Source organism: Plecotus auritus, assembly GCF_963455305.1.
Source record: "Plecotus auritus genome assembly, chromosome: 2".
NCBI classification, from domain to species: domain Eukaryota; kingdom Metazoa; phylum Chordata; class Mammalia; order Chiroptera; family Vespertilionidae; genus Plecotus; species Plecotus auritus.
In genome coordinates this window covers 219966080-219990485 of record NC_137771.1, presented here as the reverse complement: position 1 = coordinate 219990485, position 24406 = coordinate 219966080, and the positions used below count along the sequence as shown (strand labels likewise).

Here is a 24406-nt window from a genome sequence, read left to right as displayed (position 1 = left end):
GCTTCCTCCATTGCTGCGGGCAACCCTAGCCTCCTGCTCTTTCCAGCTCCGTGGCTGCCGCCATTTCTGTTTGGGTTTATGTATCTTCTATCATTGAAACTTTGTAGCCTTGAGTGGAGGCCTAGGCTGGCAAGGGCAGGCGGAAAGCTTGGCTCCCTCCATTGCTGGGGAAACCCAAGCCTCCCTCCTGCTTTCTGTGGCGGTAGCCATCTTGGTTGGGTTTATTTGCATATTCACTCCTGATTGGCTGGTGGGCGTGGCTTGTGGGTGTAGTGGAGTGATGGTTAATTTGCATATTACTCTTTTATTAGATAGGATAGGATTATTTTCTTTCAACACACAGGAGATACCTTTCCACAGTGTCTGGCTTTTCTTTTTCATATTCAGGAGTCAGTAGTCAATGTATCTGCTGCTCCTTTGGAGGTAATCTGTGTGTTTCCTATTGCTTTTAAAAGATGTCCTCATTGTCCTCAGGTTTCTGTAGTTTCACTAGGTTTCATGCATCTCTCCCCAAGGTATGATGACTGATATCTAAGGTATGTTGTAAGGTATATGTGGACTGATATCTTTCATAACCCTAGAAAATTTGCTGTCATTATATTCATACTAGAGGCCCGTTGCACGATATTCATGCAAGAATAGGCCTTCCTTCCCCTGACTTCACTCCCAGCCGCCTGGGAGCCGGCAAGTCCCCGCTCCCTGGCTGTCTGGATCCGGCAAGTCCCCGCTCCCTGGCTGTCTGGATCTGGCAAGTCTCCGCTCCCGGGCCGCCCAGAGCCGGCAAGTCCCCACTCCCTGGCTGCCTGGGAGCCGGCACCTCCTCGCTCCCGGGCCGCCTGGAGCCGCAAGTCCCCGCTTCTGTCTGAAGTACCACTACAGTAGCTCCCTCCGCCGCCCCCCTACCCCTCATAGCAGGCTTCACTCTGCTCCACTCCATGCCTGCATATGCAAATTAACCTCCATCTTTGTTGGGTTAATTTGCATACTCACTCTGATTGGCTGTGGGCATAGCAGAGTGATGCTTAATTTGCATGTTTCTCTTTTATTAGGTAAGATATTGCTTCTACCTCATCTTCTCTCTTCTTTCAGGATGCTAATTAAATGTGTTAGATCTCTAACCATATATTCTCATACCCGCTCTTTTATATTTCCCAGATTTGGGTTTCTTCATAATTTAGTTTGAATATTTTCTTCTGACCTAGTTTCCAGTTTACCACTTCTCCCTTCAGTTCCACCTAATCTGCTTTGAAACCCGTCATGACATTTCTACTTTTCAGCTCTAGATTTTTAAAAATTTAAAACTATGTTACTTTATTATTATTTTTTGTTAATCCTCACTTAGGATAGTTTTTCATTGATTTTAGGTAGAGTGGAAGGGAGGGAGAGCAAGAGAGAGGGGAGAAACACTGATTTGAGAGAGACACATCAATTGGTTGTCTCTTGCACATGCCCCAGAAATCGAACCAGCAACCCTTTGGTGCACAGGCCGACACTCTAACCATTGAGCGAGCACCACTGGCCAGGGCAAAACTATGTTACTTTTTATAGCTTCTAATCTCTACTGGGGTGACACTGTCATTTATATTTTTGACCATAGTAAGTATAGTGTATTTTGTTTTTTTTAATTGCTGTAAAATACATTTAATATCTTAACCATTTTAAAATGTACAGTGTAGTGATATTATATACATTTATAATGTGCAACCATTACCACCATCATCTCCATAGCTTTCTCATCTTATAAAACTAAAACTCTATGCTTATTAAACAGTAATTCCCCACCCACCCCACCTCTTTTTTTTCCCTGGCCCCTGGAAACTTATTTTACTTTCTTAATGATTTTGACTACTCTAAGTACCTCACATAAATGAATTATACAGTATTTGTTCTTTTGCGGGCCAACCTATTTCACTTAGCATAGTGTCACTGAGTTTCATCTATGTTGTAGCATATGTCAGAATTTCCTTCCATTTTATTTCTGAATAATATTCCACTGTATGGATATACCAGTTTGTTATCCATTCACCCATCAGTGGATGCTGGGTTGCTTCCATGTTTTAGCCATTGTGAATAATGCTGCTTTGAATATGGATGTACAAGTATAAATTCAAGACTGTTTTCAATTCTTTTGGTATATACAGAAGTGGGATTGCAGGATCATATGGTCATTTTATATGTAGATTTTTGAGGAACTGCCATACTCTTTTCCACAGGTCATAGTGTTTTTTTATTGTGGTAAAACATATATAACATAAAATTTACCACTTTAAGTGTACACTTTAAATGTACAGTTATTTGGTATTAAGTATATTCACATCATTGTGCAAAACAATCACCACCATTTATCTCCAGAGCTTTATCTTACAAAATTGAAACTGTTCCCATTAAACAATTTCCTTCCCCAGCCCCCTGGCACCCACCATTTTACTTTCTGTCTCTATGAATATGACTACTCTAGGAGACTCTCATAAGTGGAATCATACAGTATTTGTTCTTTTGTGACTGATTTGTTTCATTTAGCATAATGTTCTCAAGGTTCTTCCATGTTGTGGTGTATGTCAGAATTTCTTTTTTTTTTTTTTAAGGCTGAATAGTATTCCATTGTACCATAGAACACATTTTGTCTACCCATTCATCTGTTCATGGACACTTGGGTTGCTTACACCTGTTGGCTATTGTGAATAATGCTGCTGTAAACATGGGTGTATAAATATCTGTTTGAGTCTCTGCTTTCACTTTTTTGTATATATAATCAGAGGTGGAATTGCTGGATCATATGGTAATTATGTGTTTAACTTTTTTGAGGAACCGCCATACCATTTTCCATTGCAGTGGCACCATTTTACATTTCCACCAATAATGTATACAGATTCTAATTTCTCCACAATCTTGCCAACACTTTCATTTCCTAATGGATATGAAGTGATCCTTTATGTGGTTTTGATTAGCATTTCCCTTATTATTAGTAATGTTGAGCATTTTTATGTGTTTATTGGCCATTGGTTTATCTTTAGAGAAATGTCTATTCAAGTCTTTTGCCCATTCTTAAAAAATGGAGATGTTTGTTTTTGTGTTATTACAAGTGTTTGTTTTTTAATAGTCTATATTGGATAATTCTAACTTCTTATGTCTTTGTGGATCTGTTTTTGTTTCCTGTGACTTCTACTATTTCTTGCTTATGGAGTGTTATTTCTTTGTGTGTGCTAGACTTGTATTTGCAGAATTATTTTGAGGAACAATTTGAATTTAGGGTGATTATCTCTGCCTTTCTATTCAGGATATTTGAAGGCATGGCTGTGGTTGGGAGAGAAATCCTGTAATCTAATATGTGTGGACAGCTGCGCCCTTCCTACAGTCAAGGAGTCTTTGTAGGCCTTTACTTCTCAGAATACTTTCAGTCGTTTATTGTATTCCTGTGGTGTAGAAGGGGTGGCTTTTCCCACTAGGCAAACCTCTTGTTTCTGGACTGTCTCTAGATACTGTCTGGTCTCTCTGAAGTTGGCCGGTTTTTGCCTATGCTCATCTCTTTCTGTGATGCCCAGTTAAGCAAAGTGGATAACAGTCACCCACACTGCTAGCACCCCCTTTCTTCTCTCCCTGAGCTGAGCACGGTTATGAAAGTGGTCTGCCTTCAAGTGATCACTGGAAACAGCAGTGCTTAAAATAGGGCTTCTGTATTATCAGCTGCCTGACAATGGTTTTATTATGGAATCACTCCTCTTCAAAGGATCCATTTTGTCTTAATTCATATCTGTTGAAATGTGTATTTAATGATAGAGAATTTTTAAAAGAGGACAGTTTTTTACCTAAACTCTTTCTTTGGGAATTATTTGACCCCATTTCCTATTTCTCTACCACTTAGAAATGAAGCTGTAAATTTGTGGCAGTTTTCCAGGCAGATATTACAAGGGCATGTCATGGTATTTAATCTTTCTTGTTTGTAATTATATTCACATTAGAAAAGCAAGTCTTTTCTGATTTCTTATAAGAAGAAAAAATAAGACACTTCCATATTTTTTTTGGAATAAGTTGGTATATAAATATGATAAATAAAATTGATGAAGAAAACCATTTTGAGGCCCTGGTCTGGTAGCTCAGTTAGTTAGAGCATTGTTCCGATACTCCAAGATTGGCGGTTCCATCCCCAGTCAGGGCACATACAAGAATTAGCCAATGAATGTATAAGTAAGTGGAACAACAAATTGATGTTTCTTTCTGTCTTTCTCTCCCTTGCCCTCTCCCTCCCATCCCTTCCTCTCTCTCCCTCTTTCTAAAAAAAAAAAAAAAAAAAAAGGTAAGGAAAAACCATTTTGAATCCAAGTTGCTGTGATGTAAAAGACTCACAGGGTACCCCTCTTTGCCCAGAGGTAGCCAGGGCGGGGGGCCCATCCTTTGCTCTCCATTTCTGTTTCTGCTTTGAAGATAGGGGCATATGAATACCTGGTATATATTTCTCTTGGGGCCATTGTGGAAGCGAAATGAGATGATAGACATGCAAACACATTCAATAGTAAAGTTCTCTGGTGGATAAGCCATTATTATTTCATCCTAAAGTACTTTTGGGGATTAATAATTTATGTAGCACGCTAAGTTCATCCTTTAAACCAACTCTGAAAACTTATAGCTTCAGAGAGAGAAAAGGACCAGTAAACATGCCCTTTGATTCTTATGGAGTTGGGTGCTTTTTCAGAGAGTTCTTAATTCTATTCATAGTTATCCTTAAGCAAATAAGAAACAGTCCAAGGTGGTGACACTTGATAGAGAGTGCAGTTTTAATTACCTATAGTATGAGACAGTTACTAATCATCTACAATACTTAGTTTCCCAGACTGGCAGTTTGAGTTTTGATGGAATTTTAAACACAGATTTTATAACAGAACCATGTTTCTTAACTAATGTCTTCCACAACCCCTTTTGATTAAACTGTTGCTGAATTTTCTAGACCTGATTAGTTGCACCCTTAATTAAACAGCTAATAATGAAGTAGATTGTTCTACTTTCCGAGAAATTGTTCATCTTGAGATAGTTGTACTTCTCTAGGTACATTGAGGAGGCTGAAAGTTTTGGTTTAATGGTCTTTTCAAATTCATGTATTATCCGTGTGATTGGCATGGAGGCTGATATTGAGAAAAGATGTAATAACTGTGTTTATCTCAGGGCACCGGAATGACATTTGGACCACTGACCCCCACAGGGGTCTATGACCCTCACTTTGGCCACTCCTCTTTCCTACCTTCTGAAGCTGGGCTCCAGCCCCCACATGTCACCCCCACTTCTGGCACATCTGGATCCCTAGGGGCTCTTGCTCTTGGACACACTGCACACGGAACTTGTCATTTCTGTTTCTTTTGCTCTAGGCACCACTGCATCTTCTGGGAATAGGTTCTGGGCCATGGGGAATATCCCCACTTCCTGGCATTCTGTGGCAAGGTCCCAAGAGACTCTCCTATCTACAGAACAGAGCATGGTTGAGGCGGGGCTTTGTGCTTTACTGGACTTGCTGAGGATGTCCTGGCTTCAGGCCTCCCTTTCTTCAGACCCAGCAGGAAGTGCCTAGGAACAGCGGGGTGCGGAATCAGTTCAGTGATTCTGCAGTGTGGTGTGTCAGTCCCTCTGTCTCCTGTTGGGTGCTGACACTGAGGTTCTTAGTTGGGCCTGGTGTCAGATCTTTGTTCAGGTGAGCATACTCCTACATACAGGCCCAAGCTTGGCTGGTCCACCAAGGGAACCCACAGGTAAGGCCCTAGCACTACAGCACCATTAGGCAAAGAACCAGATTGAAATGTTGAGCTGAAAGGGAATTACAAGTCTTTCCTGAAAAGAGAATTAAATTCCAACCTGAGAGAGGACTATCTGATGAATAATCAAAAGGCCCTTGATTACGAACCAATTATAGTCAGGCTCAGGGCTAAGACATGTTAGACACGTTGCTTCACCTATGGAAGCAGACCTAGGTCTCCCAACCCTCTTCTTGGCTCTCATAAGCATACCCATGAAATCTATGGCCTGTGGGCCTTTAGGGTGCTCTGAAACCCTTTCAGGGGGTTGGTGAGGTCACAACTGTTTTCCTAATGGTACTGAGACATTATTTTCCTTCTTACTATGTTAATATTTTATCTGATGACAAAATCGATGGAGGGCAAAACCATGGGTGCCTGAGCACTGTCAAGGTTAGGCCCTAAACTCTACGTACAATGATGGTGTCCTTCACCGCAACCCCTTCGCATACAAAAAGCCAACATCATTTAAGAATAACCTTGATGAGGCAATAAACATTATTAATTTTATTAAATCTTGACCCTTGAGTGCCTGTCTTTTTAATATTCTGAAAGACAGAATAGGAAGTTTGATAATGCATGTCTGCAGATGGAATTACAGTTACTGTTTTGAGGAAAAGCACTTGTGTTTTTTTGTGGATTGGGAGCTGAACTAGCTTCTCATGAAGTACTGTTCTTACTTTAAATAACTGAGAAACCATAGTTAATCAGACTTGTGTTTTTGGCTGACACTTACCTGTCACTTCAAAAGTGAAGTAACTGCTTGTATTTGTTGTAACTGATAAAATTTGAGTTTTCAGTAAAAAATTAGAATTTTGGAAAAGTTGTATCTGCCATGGTGAGCTTGACAGCTTTTCAAACTTAAAGATGTTTCCGATAAACCCAGGTGGTGATATTAACAAATGTGATTTTTTTGACATTGTATATTGAAATGTGTTAGTATTTTGGAGATCTGTATAATTCAGTGAGCCATTATTTTCCAGGTGACTAATGCATGATGTTGAAACATTTATGCATGAGCAAAATATCTTTTTAGGGTACAAGACTGATAGATAATGGGTTTTAATGTGATACAGTCCCTTAAGTTTATTGATAGGGTTTCAGATTCCGTGTTGCAACTAACCTTTAAGAAATGACCACTTGTCAAGTATTGATGTTTTAATCTTTCAAAGAGCAACATCCACAGTGATCTGATAAACCTATTAAAATATGCCTCCTATTTCCAACCACACATCCATGTGAGGCTGGATTTTCTTTATACACTTTAACCAGAACAGATCATAACAGATTGAATGCAGAAGCAGATATGAGAATCCAGCTGTCTTTTATTAACCCTGTGTGGATTAAAGAGTTCCAGAAATTCTTCTTACTAATTTATTTTTGTTTTGGAAAATAGTTATTTTTATTAAACATTTTGTTTTTTATATTATGTCATAAATTTATTCATTGTGAATGAATTACTTAATAAATTTGAAATCTGTATTAATTTCAAGTACCGTAAATATCAATAGATAGAACCCATTTAAAAATAATTTGAGAAAATGTAAGGAGTCCTGAATTCAAAAAGTTTGAGAACTTTGGGTTTAGTGTCATAGTATACTGGCAGGGTGAGGAGGGCTTGAGTGGAAACACAGATGGCTTTGGTGAAGAGCCTCGGAGAACTGCCGATTTGATGAACTATCACCAAACACTGAATCAGAGAGAAGACTGAGTTATTTGTTTGTTTATTTGTTTTTAGGTAAATGCTAATAGGAAAGTGGGTGGCACCGGTTCAACTGAAAGATTGACATTAGAAGGAAATTGAGTGCTTTAGTTCAACTTTAATATTATAAATAATTTTAGAAATTGGTGTCAGAATTTGATTTTTAACACAAAAGCCCTACAGGCAATTCTGCTCTGTGATGGAGCCTGACTCCAGACTGTTATTTCACATTTATCAATACCAACATTATTAGTGTGATATAGACCTCTGTGCTAAGCATTAAGATGAAGATCAAAGGTATTGTAAATGGTTTTACTGATCCTAAGGTGTTTTGTGTGTGTGTGTGTGTGTGTGTGTGTGTGTGTGTGTGTGTGTTCATTTTTTAAATGAGGGAGAGAAGGTTGGTAGGACAAGCTCTCAACTGAAAAGCTGCCTAAGAAGATACAGTGGACCCTCCATATCCATGGATTCTGCATCCATGGGTTCAACCAACCTTGGATTGAAAATGTTTTTAAAAATGTTACTTTATTGCTGACGTATGCTGCCTAGATAGGCCTACGATGGTTGTGTCTATACTGAACATGTACAGATTTTTTCTTGTCATTTCCTGAACAAAACTACTATTTACACAGTATTTACATTGTTTTAGATATTATAAATGGTCAAGAGATGATTTCAAGTATATGGGAGGATGTGAATAGATTATATGACAATACTATACCATTTTATATAAGGGACTAGAGCATCTGTGGATTTTGGTATCCTTGGTGGGTCTTGGAACCAATACCTCTTGCGGATACATAGGGATAATTGTATAAGACAGAGGAAACAGGAAAGTTGTCCCTCTGCACAGCAGCTGCAGAAGGGCTCTATGCTAGAGTGAGGTGATAACTGAGGAGGAGTGAGTGACCCTCAAGGTCTGGGCCTATTGGCTGCTGGCTCACTCGAGTTTACTGGGTGCCAGTGGGGAAACAAAGGTAAAGAAGCATGCCTCTTAGGGATGTCATTGTCACTAGATGAGCTGCATTGCCCCTTGGGGCAAAGGCCCATGTGTCTGCAGAGTGGTGGTGCTATGTGCTCATCCCAACTCTGCCTCAGTACCTCTCCCTAGGTGGGAATTCAGCTGTTTATGGAAAGAAGAGCAAAGCTGCTTCTACCAGGAATCTGGGAGTAGGGAATTCTGATGAATTGTATTTCCCTTTCAGTTTCCAGATCATCATGAGAAGAAAATTTTAAACTATGAGATTCAGTTTCTCATTTATTACCTAAAATGTGTTAAACATGATTGAATCTTTCTAAAAAGAAGGGAATTGACAGGACCATAGGGCATCAGAGATCATAGAATATTAGTAATCCAAGGCTCCTGAGAAATCCTGAGGTTTAGATCTCCTGTCACAGAGTACAAGCACATGTAGGGTAAACACTATCACTGTCATGAGTGGGTCTTGCCCCCAGTTCCTTGGGGCTGGAAATGAAGTCAGAAACTTGGCTTCTTGTCCCCAATAAGCTGTGTGTGCTTTTGGACTCTTTTAATGCCTGTGTCTCTTTCTGGAAACTGGTGTTAGTGACCAACAGGAAGAAGGGTGTGTGGGTGAGATCTGTGCCAGAGTGGAGTGAAGGGAGGGCAGACTGAACTTGGGCTTATCTTCTAAGTGCCACCATCAACTCGTGCTGATTAAGTCATTCACAGGAGTCTTACCTCCCCTTCTCCCCCAAGTCCCCCACCCCCAGGTCTCCAGAATGAAAGAATAATGAAAATGTGTGAAATAATGTGGGATTGTTAGCCTTTTCATCTGGGAGCCACTCCTGCCTGGGGACTTATTTTCTGATGCCCTCAGAGGTGTGGATTAGGTGATTTATGCCCTCTAACATCTTTCATTTCCTTGGTGTATGAAGATTCTTCTCCATTTGTGGCCCATATTTGAGTTGCTACATCAAGCACAGGGCTGTGGCAGGTGACATTAATGAGCTAGCTGGTCTTTAAATAGCACAGCTCCTATAAACAGAATCACCTGTTTTATAGCCTGGTATTGAAGACGATTGCTCACAGAGGATTCTGAATGGCTGGTAGAACATTAGAAGGCAGTGAAATGCTCCTTACCCCCACCCCCCTTCCACTCCCCTGCCGTGAGACAAAACTGGCTGAGAACACACACACACCACATCAGAGCTGTTCCTTTGGGTTGGACTGGAATTATCCCTCACCATGCGTTAAACTCAGGTTGCATCAGAATGAAGACTGTCCAAGCCAGAATCTTCTCCTTAATTTATCAGAAACTTAATCATTTGTTCTCTGAGTCAGCTTAATGGTGGGTAATGCTCACATCACATTCTTTTGGGGCTGGGCCAAGAAACAGCATGCTTGCCAGCATTTCAGCGATGAGCTCATCAGCCTTTTGGCTCCCACATTCCTGGCCAAAAGCTCCGCTGGAATTAATACTATCACTGCAGCAGACTAGAGCCATCAGAAAGATTGCTCTTTATTTTCCTGTGTCATGTGCTGGCCCTTGCTTTTATCAAGTGAGCCCTAAACCCCTTCTTCAGAAAGCCTTCCCAGGATGAGGCTCTGAGATGTGATACTAGGAATTCAACCCAACACATTGTTTATGGAAAAGCCCTGTCATGATGGATGCTGAGGATACACACAGGTGAGCAATGGCCCACCCCTAAGGAGCATGTAATCCAGCGGGGGAGGGGATAATGCAAGAACACAAGTCTCAATGCCATCAAGTGTCAGCTATGTATGAGTCATCAGAGAAGAGCAAAGGAAGGGCATGGAGCTTTGCAGAAGCAGGCACTTTGGATGGTTGGAAGAAGGCCTTGGAGAAGATGAGCATTTCAGTGTGATCTTGGAACCTGCACAGTGGGGCTGGCACATAGTAGTAAGTGTTGTTTACTGAAAAATAATATTGACTAGGTGTTTAGTTATGAAAAAGGATTTACTTGGGAAAACAGAAGTGTTGTAACCCAGTGCATGTAAACATGACAAGTCAATTGCACACTTTGGCCTGTGTGCCAAGGTAGAGGAGTGTTTATAAAAGGGAAAAGGAAATAAAGGGAGGAGAGAGTATTAGAACCATAGGGCTTTATTATAAACAAAGTTCTTCTTATAGGGTTCTTGCAATTATGCGGAGTTCAAGAACATAAGCTCTAGTTTCTCCCATAGACCCTCTCAACTAATTGTTTGCTTAAATTCTTGACCAGCTGGTGGTTCACTGGTTAAGTGTTGACCCATGAACCAGGAGGTCATGGTTAGGTTCCTGGTCAGGGCACATACCCAGGTTTTGGGCTTGATCCCAGTAGGGGGCCATGCAGGAAGCTGATCAATGATTCTGGCAGAGAGCACAGGGAGCACTGAGTGGATGGGGTGACTGGTATCAAACATGGAGGACCCCTCAAGGGAGTCACTGGCAATGTGGAGTGGCTCGTGGCTGAGTAAAGGGCAGGTAAAGCCCAACCAGAGTGAGAGGAGAAGACAGCAACAATTATTCACTTGTTTTTCTGCAAAAAGAATATGGGGCTGTGGTGGTGGTTGGTGGGGGAAGTGGGATCAAGAGCAGGAATTTTAAAAATGCAAGACATACTAGCTTATATTTGCTGTGGTCAGCCAGGTTGCTGCAAACCAGAGGCTTCAGTTGCCCCCCCTCTGCCTGTCCCCATCTACCCACACTCCCTCTGACACAGGCGCCCAGAGGGGCTCCGGGGAGAGCTGTCTGCAGCCCACGAGGTAATCGAATATGGGAAGAAGGTAGACATGGAGACATAAAACACTGTCTAAATGAAGGGCAATCGTATTTGAAGTAATTTGAAGATTGACAGGAAATTCATAAAGGGAATATGGAGTTCCATTTACAACAGCAGGAGATTGCCTTGTCCATAGCTCTCTGACCTCTGGAAGAACAGAAGTTGCTGCTGGCAGAGTTCCAAAACATGAAAATGCAAAATGGAATTGAATAATCTCTCCTAAATCAATTTTGTGAGCAGATGCCCTACACAGAGGGATGCGATATAATGCAAGGTATACGACACAGAGTGCTTCTGTCTGTTGAATACATCATGACAGTTGATTTGGGAGATAACCAAGTATTGCTTTCCTTTGGTTTCTGGGGGCCTGGTTAGTGCTCTTTAGTCAGCCTCCATAAAGACTGTCATAGGGATGCATACCTTTTGTTCTGACTTTGGGGAGCTGATTGCAGAGTTGGTTAGAGGGGTTGCCAGGGCCTGGTTGGAGGAGCACTGACCCAGCAGGAAGGCCTCTGCTGGCCCTCTTCATCAGCACCAGGGGGTTGCTGTCTGTGCAGCATGGTTCTAGATTTTGCAGGACACCCATCATTAGTAGCCATGCAGTCACATCATTACATTAGCAGTGCTGTGTTGTAGAAAACCACCTAGATTTTGCTTACTGATTGTGAATCATCCTTGTGTGTCCTGTGTTCTGATGTCCTTTCTAGGATCAGCCAAGTGCTGAGGTTATCTGTGGGGCCTAATGGGGACATAGCAGTTTGGACTTAGTCCCAGGAATGTCTTCAACTCAAGGCTCACCTCAATAAGAGCCTCTGTGGGCATCTTGAACTTTCCAGTACAGTTTGGCCCACTACACAGCAAGACTCAGCCTGGGGCACAGCAGTAAGTGACTGCCAGGGTCTTTCACCAGCCAAGGTGTCTGTGGAGACTCATCCTCAGTCACTCGACTGGACTGTTCCCTTGTGATCATGGAGACAGGAGCCTCTCCCTGCTCCTGAGGGAGCTTTGCACTTAGTGGTTGTGTTTTTTTCTTGAGATTCTTAGGATGACTGAGCACATGTTGGTTTCACCGTTTCTGGGCATTTCAGGCCTTTTCTGAGGTAGGCAGAGAAAGTGCCTGTTAGAGTGGACCCATGATAGGGACATCTGCACACCTATAGCTGTCACAAGCCAGGAGTCTGAACATTTTCTGTAAAGGTCCACGTAGTAAATATTTTTGGTATGTGGGCCTCATGTGATCTAAGTCTCATTTTTTTCCAACCTTTTAAAATCACAAAAACCATTCTTAGCTCATTGGCCATATGAAAACGGGCAGTGTGCCATTGTTCACTGTTTTCTGCCATATGCCCAGCAAGCAGAGATGAATGTTGGCCTGGCCATAGGTTCCCCATTTCGGTCCACTTAGAGGTAGGAGAGGCACAGAGGATGCCCAGTGTTGGGACAGACCATTGCATTTTGTACATGTGCATGTTGTGGGAGCACCAGTCTTGGAAAGAACCTTCTGTTCATCTTAGAGACTTCCACCATTCAGGACACCCAGTAGCCATGCAGTCACATCATTACATTAGCAGTGCTGTGTTTTAGAAAACCCACCTCATTACTACACAATGCCAGTGGTAATGATTCCAGCAGACCCTTTCTCCTGGAGCCGTACTTCTCCACCCTGAATGCACAGGAGAGTCACCTGAGGGCTTTGACAGAATAGCAGTGCTCAGATCCCCATACTAGTCAGGCCTTGCAGTGGCCAGGCTTATTCTTTCTATCATGTGCTGCCCAGATGCCTAATAGTCAGAACTAGCTCTCTGGCATGTGGTAGAGTTCATTATTGCTGCCTTTCCTTCCCCCAGTGCCTCCCTCTCCTTCAACTCCCCCCCCACCCCCCTACCATTCAGTAAATGCTCTAGAATGAGGAAAGGTTTTGACTTAATCAGCATGCTGGTTCAGTTAGCACAATTCCCAAATGGTATGGGAGGCCTTTTAGCAGCTTAGAACCTCCAGCCAGTGGAGGGAGTGGTGCTGGTCCACTGTGGACAGTAAGGATGAGCTCACTGGCTTTCAGAAGATGTCAGAAAATACCAGTGAATTCTTCTTCTCTTTCTTCTTCAATTTGAGACTGTTCTGGTTCCCAGTAGCACTTACATCTAGGAATTGAGTGTTTATTTAAAAAAGCACTATTTTTCTCTGCAAACTTTGATCAAATAGAGGAGAAAGTGCTTAGAGGGAGGTTGGTAAAAAGATGACAGGAAATCTCATGGTGATAAGGCTTGTCAGCACACTTATATTTTCTTTTTACAAGTTTTATTTCTAGGCACTTGAGCCAGTCTCTGTTTACTCTTCATGCTGACTGAGTGTGTATACACGTTATTAATAGTAGCAGTGGGAAGAAAAGAATGCTTTCTAGTCTGAAATAGTCCCTAACAGAAACCTTGGAATTGAAAGACATTTGGTCTCTAGGGATCTAGGCCAGTGCCTCTCAAACTTTAATGTGCACATGAATCACTGGGATTTTTAAAACAGTAGGTGCGAGGCCTGGGAATCTGCAATCCCGATGAGCTTCCCATGGCCCTGTTTTGAGAGGCTCTTGGCCATTGTACATGATCCTACTTTCAGGAGGCATAATCAGATTGATTCCAAAGGCAGTTGGTAAATATAGGTTACATTATTAGGAGCATGAAATACAAATGTTGGAGGTGATAGTCCTGCTTCAGTGTGCTTCCTGACTGTTGTTAGGCTCCTGGACAGGAAGTCAGAGAGTGGGGCTGCTGTCTAAATGTGGGGCAGGTCTCCAGTGTCAGTAGACCAGTGCATGGACTCATCTGCTAGGCTGCAGTGCTGAGCATTCACTTGTGCTGCCATGTGACTGCTCATGCAGCTCTGGGAAGGTCGGAGGACACTGAGATTTAGAAGAGTCAAGAAGTTTGCCCAAGTGACTGTGTCAGGATTCATCTCAGGCTTCTCTGACTGCCAGGCCTAGTCCTGTTTCCCTAGTTAATAACAGCCACAGGACTGAGAAAGGTTAGTATGACTCATAAAAAGCTGTTTCCAGCAGGAGAATCTGGCAGTGCCCTCCTCTTCCTCCCTCCTAGGTGTTGGGTGCTATTGAAAGGCTCAGATTTGGAAGGATTGGAGTGTGTCTGTTTAAAAGGAGCACACTCAGGATTAAGTGTTGCTATGGGGGGAGTGGCATCATGGGTTTCCATGAGGGTGAGGGTGGGGTGAGCAAGTAGGGGACTCTGGCTGTGGTAGGTGTTCTGGCAGAGGATGGGGCCACCTTGTGGGAGGAGGTGGCAGCAGGAGTCCCCATGCATGGACAGTTGACTTCTAAAACCCCAGTCCAATTCCTTTTTTTTTTTTTTTAATATATTTTATTGATTTTTTACAGAGAGGAAGGGAGAGGGATATAGAGTTAGAAACATCGACGAGAGAGAAACATCAATCAGCTGCCCCCTGCACGCCCCCTACTGGGGATGTGCCCGCAACCAAGGTACATGCCCTTGACTGTAATCGAACCTGGGACCCTTGAGTCCGCAGGCCGATGCTCTATCCACTGAGCCAAACCGGTTAGGGCCAGTCCAATTCTTTTCGGAGACTTTTGAGATGCTGTGTATGCCAACTCCCAAAACCACTGAGGTATCCAGTTGATCAAGAAGCTGGGGAGGGGAACGCCACTGTTTTTGCCATTTGAGGTTTGGGAACCATAGAACTTTTGTAAACTGAATGGAGATCATCCTAATATTCAGGAAATAAAAGTGAAAGGAATCACTAGAAAAGCATTGCTTTATCTAAGTAACCTTCATGAAGATAGGAAAAAATAATCAGTGTCTCATTAAAGGTGAAAAAAAAAAAAAAGCCAGCAAGTGTAGCTTCTGGGAGGGGGACAATTTAATACGATCAAGGGTTAATCCTTTCAAAGGTTCGGAAATACTTTTAGGGAATTAATGTCCAGGATCTAATGGCATATTGATGACTATGATGCATGTGGTTCCGTAAAAGCTTTTAGACCCTGGCTCTGTTTCAAAGGCACAGATTCAAGATGACTCCTGATCTTTCTCCATGTAGGAAGAATCCTTTGTTCCCCTGGGAACATTTGCACTGTTCACAAAAATGTCCACCTGACCAGCGAGCTCTGCTCATAGCCCGGCAAGGCCCTGGCTGGCAGGCCTCCTTGCTGTATCATGGCTGTGTTTGGAGAGGCAAAGGGGCCTCTGGCATGACTCAACTTTGAGAGAGAAGCTGGTCGGCCCGGAAGGCCAGAGTTCAAAGGCTGGCTCCTTTGCTTGTTCTCTGTCCAAATTTTTGGACAAAGCATTTAGCCTTTCTGGGCCCCAGTTTCCACATCTGGAAAATGGAAATACTAGTCTGTCTTGCTGAGTTGGTGTGAGGATAGTGGCATGCATATGAAGTGTTTTGTTTGTTGGAAGTGCTCAGCAAAGAAAGCTATTGTTAAGGAGTAACCAGGAAGTGTGAAGACATTTTATGGTGTCCAGAATTGATAGCCTGCCTTCTAGAATATTCAGTGTCCCATGCTTAAAGAATTAGAAATATTATTGAGGCAAAGCTGATACTTTGTTCTGCTTCCTTACCAGTAAGCAGACCTTTTGGTAGGAAATTCATGACAATTTTTTCATGATTATGATTGATACTGAATTTTATCAAATGCCTTTTCTGCATCTATTGAGATGATCATATTTGTTTTTCTTTTTTTGGTCAGTTTATATAGTCAGTTTATTATTGCATTTCAGGTACACTACAAGTTACACGGTGCCCAAATGATAAAATCTTGAGCATTTTCTGTAATCTTGGATCTTCTTGCAAAAACTCTTTCCCTTAGACTTCTGTAATATAAATGCCCAAAGGTGCATGCAGTCTTTCTGAATTTGTCAGTACTGTGAGAAAGTTGCTGTTTTCCCACCATGAGTAGACTACTGAAAAGTTTGTGACTTTGGTCTTTTTCATTCCTTTTAATTGCCAGTTTTCTTAAAAAATAAGCTTTTTATTTTAGAACAGGTTTATATTTACAGGATTATTATAAACATAGCACAGAGGGGGGAAAAAAAGATAGCACAGAGAATCCCTTATACACCCCACACCCAGTTTAACATTTTACATAGTATCGGGCATTTGTCATAATTGGTGGATCAATGTTGATACATTACTATTAACTAAAGTTCAACCTTTAGATTTCTTTAGTATTTTCCTACTTTCCTTTTGGTGTCCCAGAATCCCATCCAGGACACCACATGACATTTAGTTGTCATGTCTTTTTAGGCTCTTTTTGGCTGTGATAGTTTGAGACATGTTTTTGATTACCGTGACAGTTTTGAGGACAACTTGTCAGGTATTTTGTAGAGTGTCCCTCTATTGAAATTTATCTGATGTTTTTCTCATGGTTAGACTGGGTGTAGGTTTTGGGAGGAAGACCACAGAGGTAAAGTGCCATTTTCATCACATAATCAAGAGTATATTTTATCAAAATGACTGGTCATGGTGGGTGTTGGCTATGCTCCTGACAGAGGTGTGTCTGTCAGGTTTCTCCACTCCACATTATACTTCCCTCGTACACTGCCTCTGTGGATGGAGGTCGAGGTGCATAGTGCACATTTAAGGAATGTGGTAAGCTCCTCCCCTTCCCTGCCATGAAGCGGCCACAGGGAGTGCTGGAACTATCTGCAGAGGATTTGTCTGTCTCTCCCATTTATTTTTTTCAATCATTTGTTCATGTAAGTATGGAACCATGAATGTTTATTTTATACTTTGGTTCATAGTTCTATGCTAATTTATTTTGTTGCTCCAATTATTCCAGATTGGGCTAATGGGAATTCTTTCAGTTGGTTCTTATGTCCCTTTGATATGCTTCTGTCATTGTGTATGTGTGTATGTTTTACATTGTTTTTTAAGCATCTCTTTCCTTTCTGCTACTACAGGAGGCTCCAGGTTCATTCTCTGTAGATCCTGCCCTGTCCTAGAATCAGGAACATGGTTCCTTTTATTGGAAAATGATATAAAAAACTAAGACCTGGGTGCTGGTGTGAATATTGCTGCTGGGGTGTTGTTACTTCTAGGTGCTCTTAGCTGACAGAGCAGGGGAAATATGTGTGTATATGTTAACTTGTGCATACACACATTTCTATAAATGCTTCTATATGTAGCCATCTATAAACTAAACAGTTCATGCTGACATTTCCAGCTCTAATCCACCACCACATGGATTATCCCAGCCTCCTCCCTTTCTTTATGTGTAACTCCAATAGTGAAACACCTGGCTCTCACCATCTTCCATCCACTCACTTGTTCAATTCCAGTATCCATGCACAGCAGTGTCAGAGTTGTTAACACACACCTCTGGAAAACAACTTTGTCAACTAGAGCACAGCGCTTAAGTTCAGTTCCTTTTGCTATTACTCTTACAGACTTCACTCATTTCCAAAGTGGCTCAGGTCAGCACCTTATTTTTCACCCCTCAGGGAGGTTGTTTTGTATATTTGTAACAGTGTTGAGTTCCACATTTCATCCTGGGATTTCCCTAACATCCTAAATGACCTTTTAAGAAGTTGAATACTCTAAGGTTTCCTTTTGTGCTATACAGTCTACAGCTTTTGAGAAATGCTTACTATCTTGTAGTCATCATTACAGTATGATACAGAATAGTTTCACTGCCCTAAAAATCCCCTAGGCTCCACCCTTCAGCCCCTTCCCTGAGCATCAGGTATCCACTGACTTATTTGCTATCTACAGTTTTGTCTTTTCCAGAATGTCATACAACTGGAGTCAGTCATACAATATGTAGCTTTTTCAGATTGGCTTCTTTTACTTAGCAATGTCTATTTAAGATCCATCTATATTTTTGTGTGTGGCTTGATAGCTGATTTTTTATTGCTGAGTAATATTTCATTGTGCAAATGTACCACAGTTGTTTATCCATTCACGTATTGAATGATGTCTTGGTTGCTTCCAGTTTTTGGCAACTATGAATAAAGTTGCTATAAACATTTGTGCGTGGGGTTTTGTTTGGATATTAAGTTTCCAACTCATTTTGGAAAATACCAGGGAGTACAATTGCTGGACTATGTGGTAAGACTATGTTTAGTTTTGTAAGAAACTTCCCAAGTGGCTACACCATTTTCCATTCCCACTAGAAATGAATGAGAGTGAGTTCCTCTTGCTCTGAGTTCTTGCCAGCATTGAGTATTGTCATTTTTAAAAATTTTAACAAATCTAATAGGTGTATAATTGTATCTCATTTTAATTTTCAATTCCTTAACTTCCCAAATTTTTTTCATTTGCTGAGTCAGCTTTGAAGACTGACTCTCTTGTATCTCTTTCAAGTAAACTTTTTCCTTTTCAAATGATTTGCTCTGAGTCTTCCCTTAACAGTATAAGCACTGCTTTGTGATCAGCATCTTATTAACTTGAGCTGTTTTCCAGATCTACATTTTAATACTAATTGTGATGACACTTTTTTTATGCACAAGCACATGGAGAGAGAGAGAGAGAGAGAGAGAGAGAGAGAGAGAGAGAGAGAGAGAGAGAGAGAGAGAGAAACATCAATGGAGAGAGTGAGAGAAAAATATTAATTGGTTGCCTTCTGTACACTCCCTGACTGGGGATCAATCAAACCCTCAACCCAGGTATGTGCCCCAACAGGGAATTGAACCGGCAACCTTTTGGTGCACAGGAGGGTCAGAGGGAGGCAGGGATGCTCAGCCAAATGAGCCACTCTGGCCTAGTAATGACCCATTTTTAGTGCAGGTTACATGGAAATCTCCCAGCGCCACATGGGTGCTTTGGGATAAATACATTAATTACCTAGACTTTAGGAAGTTATTCCAATAATAATATAATTCCAGATTTCAACATGCCCTCACTACTCTGAGGTTATCCTTGGCAACCTGTTATCTTTCAGATAAAGCCCGAGTAAGCAAGGCCCTCTCCCACATGTTCTAGGTCTTCTGGTGTTGGCCTGCAAACACCAGCTCAACCTGCCACCTCTCCTTATGTAGTATATGTTCCACCATACTGGGCTGAGCCCCTGACCTGGTTCTTGCTTTCCATCCATTAGTACTGTCTCTCTGCAGACTCTGCGTACTAATTCTGCCACAGGGTCTGGCACAAACTCACCTGGTCTGGCAATGCAGCTTTCCCTATCTACCCAGGAGAAAGCAGTGTCCCCTTTTGAATATTGCAGCTCATTATTTATTACCCTATTGAGGCAGAAGGGTCTTTTGCTCTCTATGGCAGTGGTTGGCATACTGCGGCTCGCGAACCACATGCGGCTCTTTGGCCCCTTGAGTGTGGCTCTTCCACAAAATACCACGTGCGGGCGCACACGTACAGTGCGATTGAAACTTCGTGGCCCATGTGCAGAAGTCGGTTTTTGTCTCTCAAAAGAAATTTCAATCGTGTACTGTTGATATTTGGCTCTGTTGACTAATGAGTTTGCCAACCACTGCTCTATGGCATTATGGCTATTGGTACTCAGCTGTCTCCTGACACAGTGTGGGCTCCTTGAAGCAGTGTCCCACCCTGTTGACTCCCTGTTCCTAACCTGCTCTGGAGGGCTCAGCCTGTCTGACCAATGCAGGGAGCACAGTGCAGGCAAGACCCCTTAGATGGCTGTCATTCGAACCATCACATGAGGAGCCCCTCGCCCCCCAGGGTGAGTGTCTACATTATCTCAGTTTTGGGGCCCTTCCAGGATATGCCAATGAAAGTGCCAATAAAATGTGTATATGTGTGACTTCTGACCCATACTGATTTGATCTGAGTCAGCTCAACCCAGCAGTTCTCCTGTGGGCACAGGTGAAAACGTACCCTTTTACTCATATGCAGACTGCTTTCTTCAAGGTCTAGTTCTTTGTCTGCTTCAGTGACTCCTCCCAAAACCTCTCCCAAGGAGGAGCCAAACTGACTGTAATGGCTCTGTCTCTGATTTTTGTTTTCTTCCTTTGCATGTGGTGTCTCCTTGTTAGCTTCAGGCCGGGGGCCTGTTGCCAGGACAGTTGGGGGTGGGATATACATAGAACTAGATCAAACTCGAATTGTGTTCTGACTTTGTCTCAGTTTTGGGGTTTTCTTTTTTTTCTTTATTGATTAAGGTATTACATATGTGTCCTTATCGCCCCATTGCCCCCTACCCCCACCCCAAACCCATTTATGCCCTCACCCCTCTGGTGTCTGTGTCCATTGGTTATGCTTATATGCATGCATACAAGTCCTTTGGTTGATCTCTCCCCTTTACCCCCACCCTCCCCTACCTTCCCTCTGAGGTTTGAGCATCTGATTGATGCTTCTCTGTCTCTGGATCTGTTTATGTTCATCAGTTTATGTTGTTCATTATAATCCACAAATGAGTGAAATCATGTGATATTTATCTTTCTCTGACTGACTTATTTCACTTAGCATAATGCTCTCCAGCTCCATCCATGCTGTTGCAAATGGTAGGAGTTCCTTCCTTTATACAGCAGCATAGTATTCCATTGTGTAGATGTACCACAGTTTTTTAATCCACTCATCTGCTGATGGGCACTTGGGCTGTTTCCAAATCTTAGCTATGGTGAATTGTGCTGCTATGAACATAGGGGTGCATATATCCTTTCTGATTGGTGTTTCTAGTTTCTTGGGATATATTCCTAGAAGTGGGATCACTGGGTCAAATGGAAGTTCCATTTTTAGTTTTTTGAGGACACTCCATACTGTTCTCCACAGTGGCTGCACCAGTCTGCATTCCCACCAGCAGTGCACGAGAGTTCCTTTTTCTCCGCATCCTCGCCAGCACTTGTCATTTGTTGATTTGTTGATGATAGCCATTCTGACAGGTGTGAGATGGTATCTCATTGTCGTTTTGATTTGCATCTCTCGGATGATTAGTGACTTTGAGCATGTTTTCATATGTCTCTTGGCCTTCCTTATGTCTACTTTTGAAAAGTATCTATTTAGGTCCATTGCCCAGTTTTTGATTGGGTTGTTTAGCTTCCTTTTGTTAAGTTGTATGAGTTCCCTGTAAATGTTGGAGATTAAACATTTATCGGTGATACCATTGGCAAATATGTTCTCCCATGCAGTGGGTTTTCTTGTTGTTTTGTTGATGGTTTCTTTTGCTGTGCAGAAGCTTTTTATTTTGATGTAGTCCCATTTGTTTATTTTCCCTTTAGTTTTCATTGCCCTAGGAGCTGTATCAGTGAAGATATTGCTTCAGCATATATCTGAGATTTTGCTGCCTGTGGATTCCGCTAATATTTTTATGGTTTCCCGTCTTACGTTTAAGTCCTTTATCCATTTTGAGTTTATTTTTGTATATGGTGTAGGTTGGTGGTCTAGTTTCATTTTTTTGCATGTACTAGTATCTGACCAAATTTCCCAGCACCATTTATTGAAGAGACTGTCTTGACTCCATTGTATGCTCTTGCCTCCTTTATCAAATATTGAGCATAGTGGTTTGGGTCAATTTCTGGATTCTCTGTTCTATTCCATTGTTCTATATGTCTGTTCTTGTGCCAGTACCAAGCAGTTTTGAGAACAGTGGCTTTGTAATACAGCTTGATATCTGATATTGAGATCCCTCCTACTTTGTCTTCTTTCTCATGATCGCAGCAGCTATTCGGGGTCTTTTTTTATTCCAGGTGAATTTTTGGAGAGTTCGTTCTAGATATGTGAAATATGCTGTTGGTATTTTAATGGGGAGTGCATTGAATCTATAGATTGCTTTGGGTAGTATGGACATTTTAATGATGTTTATTCTACCAATCCATGAACATGGTATGTTCTTCCATTTGTTTATGTCTTCCTCTATCTCTTTTTTCAACGTCCTGTAGTTTTCTGAGTAGAGGTCTTTTACCTCCTTAGTTAAGTTTATTCCTAGGTATCTTAATTTTTTTTTTTTTGCAATGATAAATGGGATTTTTTTTAAATCTCTCTTTTTGTAAGTTTACTATTGGTGTATAAAAATGCCATAGATTTCTTGGCACTAATTTTGTATCCTGCTACATTGCTGAAATCATTTATTAAGTCTAATAATTTTTTGATGGAGTCTTTAGGGTTTTCTATGTACAGTATTATGTCATCTGCGAATAATGACAATTTTAATTCTTTTCCAATTTGGATGCCATTTATTTCTTCTTCTTGTCTGATTGCTGTGGCTAGCACTTCCAGTACTATGTTAAACTGGAGTGGGGTTTTATGTTTTTGCCCTTAGCACTGTCTTTTCCCCTAAAAGGCTGGTGGTCTCCGTACACTGCCCGGAGTGCACTGTTGGCTCCTTGTGTGATGTTTTGAATGACAACAATCTCTTCAGTGTGGCTGATTGCGCCTCCTGTCTCTCATTTCTTCTGGGGTCTCCCCAGTCTCTGTTTTGGTGACTTCAGTCTTGGATCTTTCCCATCAACCTTTGACTAATTTGCTTTGTTGCCTATTTGACATCTCCACTTGCCATGCTAACAAGCATCTCAGATGTAACAGGTCCAAAACTGAACTTGTGAGCTTATCACCACTGTTTCATTGGAACATTTGCTGCTATTTGGACTTTATTTTAGGGCTCAATATGTTAAATATATATAATAATCATTTTAAAAATAATTTAAGCAGAGTTAGAAATTATTCTTTTAAACACATTAGCAGTAAAGGCATGCAGAAATACAATGATTACAAAATTTATTACTGCATGTAAATCTTAAAAAAATATATGCGCGTAGGTTTTTTTTTATCCTCACCTGAGGATATTTTTTCTATTGATTTTTTTAGAGAGAGTGGAGGGGAGTAGGAGGTGGTGGTGGGGCGGGGGGATGGAGAGAGAGGTGAGAGAGACACATCAACTGGTTGCCTCCCACATGCATCTGGACCAGGGCCAGGGATGGAGCCTGAAACCAAGGTATGTGCCTTTGACCGGGAATCAAACCTGTGACCCTTTGGTCTGAGAGCTGATGCTCCAACCACTGAGAAAAACCGGCCAAGGCTATATGCATGTAGTTTTAATGAATTTCTCTAGCACCATTCCACTTGTAGGGTACAGTGATTTTACAGAAATTTACCTCTGTACTTCCTGGGGCACAACAGACCAGCCAGCAGGTGAGGCTTTGCACTTCTGAGCCATTAGTTGTTAGGTTGAGTGACTTAGTTGCAGGTTCTAAGAAGATTTGGACCTTAAGTTCAGCTTGAGCTCCTGTTTTAGATTAAATTATAATAATGATTCTGTCTTATGCTAAGCTTCCCACAGCCCGGCCTGGGACCCAGTCAGCTGCTGCCCCAGTGCTGCCCCAGACATTTAAAGGCACCTTGCTTTCCAGTCAGAACTCTGTATTTCAGGCCCTTTGCTTTCTCCTGCTTTAAGTCATAGAAACAGCTACTTGGCAAATAACTTTTTTCTTCGGTGGAAAGCAGTCTTAGAAGCTAAAATCTTGACTTCGGGCTATTTGTGAGTGTGGTGGCCACTTTTAGTGAGAACTGGAGACAGCTTTTATGGCCATGAGTTCACAGTGAATTCCTTTTAATCCAATTAAATTGTTATTAGGTCCATTAAAAATTCTTATTCTAATATAAAAAACCCTGAATTTGTTCTTTTCTATAATATATTTACTTATAGTTATTGAACCTTTGGCCAGAAATTAATTCTGTGTCCTCCCTTTTTATAATCCTCATATGTTTTATTAACTGTCATCTAGTTACTTTGCTGGTGAATGTTGAATAGGCAGTTTACAAAAGGAACATAAGTACAGACAAATGTGAGAAGATGCCAAACTGAGTGTTAATGAATAATGTATTCCTGTCATTCTTGGACCCATCTTGTTGGCATATTTTGAGAAGGTTTATAATAAGGAGTTTGGCAAGGAATCACAGAGATCTAACTCTCACATCATCATTTTGTGACTGGAGGGAGATGAGTTTCTGGAGGGCTCTTAGTCCTGGTGTACCAGAAACTTTAGAAATATTCAGGCATTTTGGTTAAAAATTCTCTTCTTTAGAATTTATCTTCAGGAAATAATTAGATAACCACTAATTTTATGTAGAGAAAATGTTCATTACATCCTGAGTTAAAATCATTAACAATTGGAGGCAGCCCAAATGCCCAGTAGTAAAGGATTCAGTAAATTACTGTACTTTCACAGCACAATTGTTTATTAGGTGTCTATTAGTGTTTACAGGAATGATTCATGAGGTGAAGAAATCTGCCAGCATATGAGGCCAAAGTACA

General features: G+C 41.5%; 1 protein-coding gene across 32 annotated transcripts in view; it reads left to right on the top strand.

The window, feature by feature from the left end:
- PCBP3 (poly(rC) binding protein 3) overlaps nucleotides 1–24406 on the top strand; it is a 216993-nt gene that overhangs the window by 26172 nt on the left and 166415 nt on the right. For 2 of the 32 annotated variants that reach the window (XM_080657983.1, XM_080657984.1), the window contains exon 1: nucleotides 9924–10127. The exons of 28 other annotated variants lie outside the window; for them this stretch is intronic. Coding sequence is in view for 1 of the 4 variants with exons in the window: in XM_080658007.1 (XP_080514133.1) it covers nucleotides 10102–10127 (26 nt within the window). In the remaining 3 variants the exon portion in view is untranslated. Of the gene's footprint in view, nucleotides 1–9908; nucleotides 10128–24406 lie in introns of those variants that run through there. 2 more of the 32 variants (XM_080657995.1, XM_080658007.1) reach the window with 2 other exon arrangements.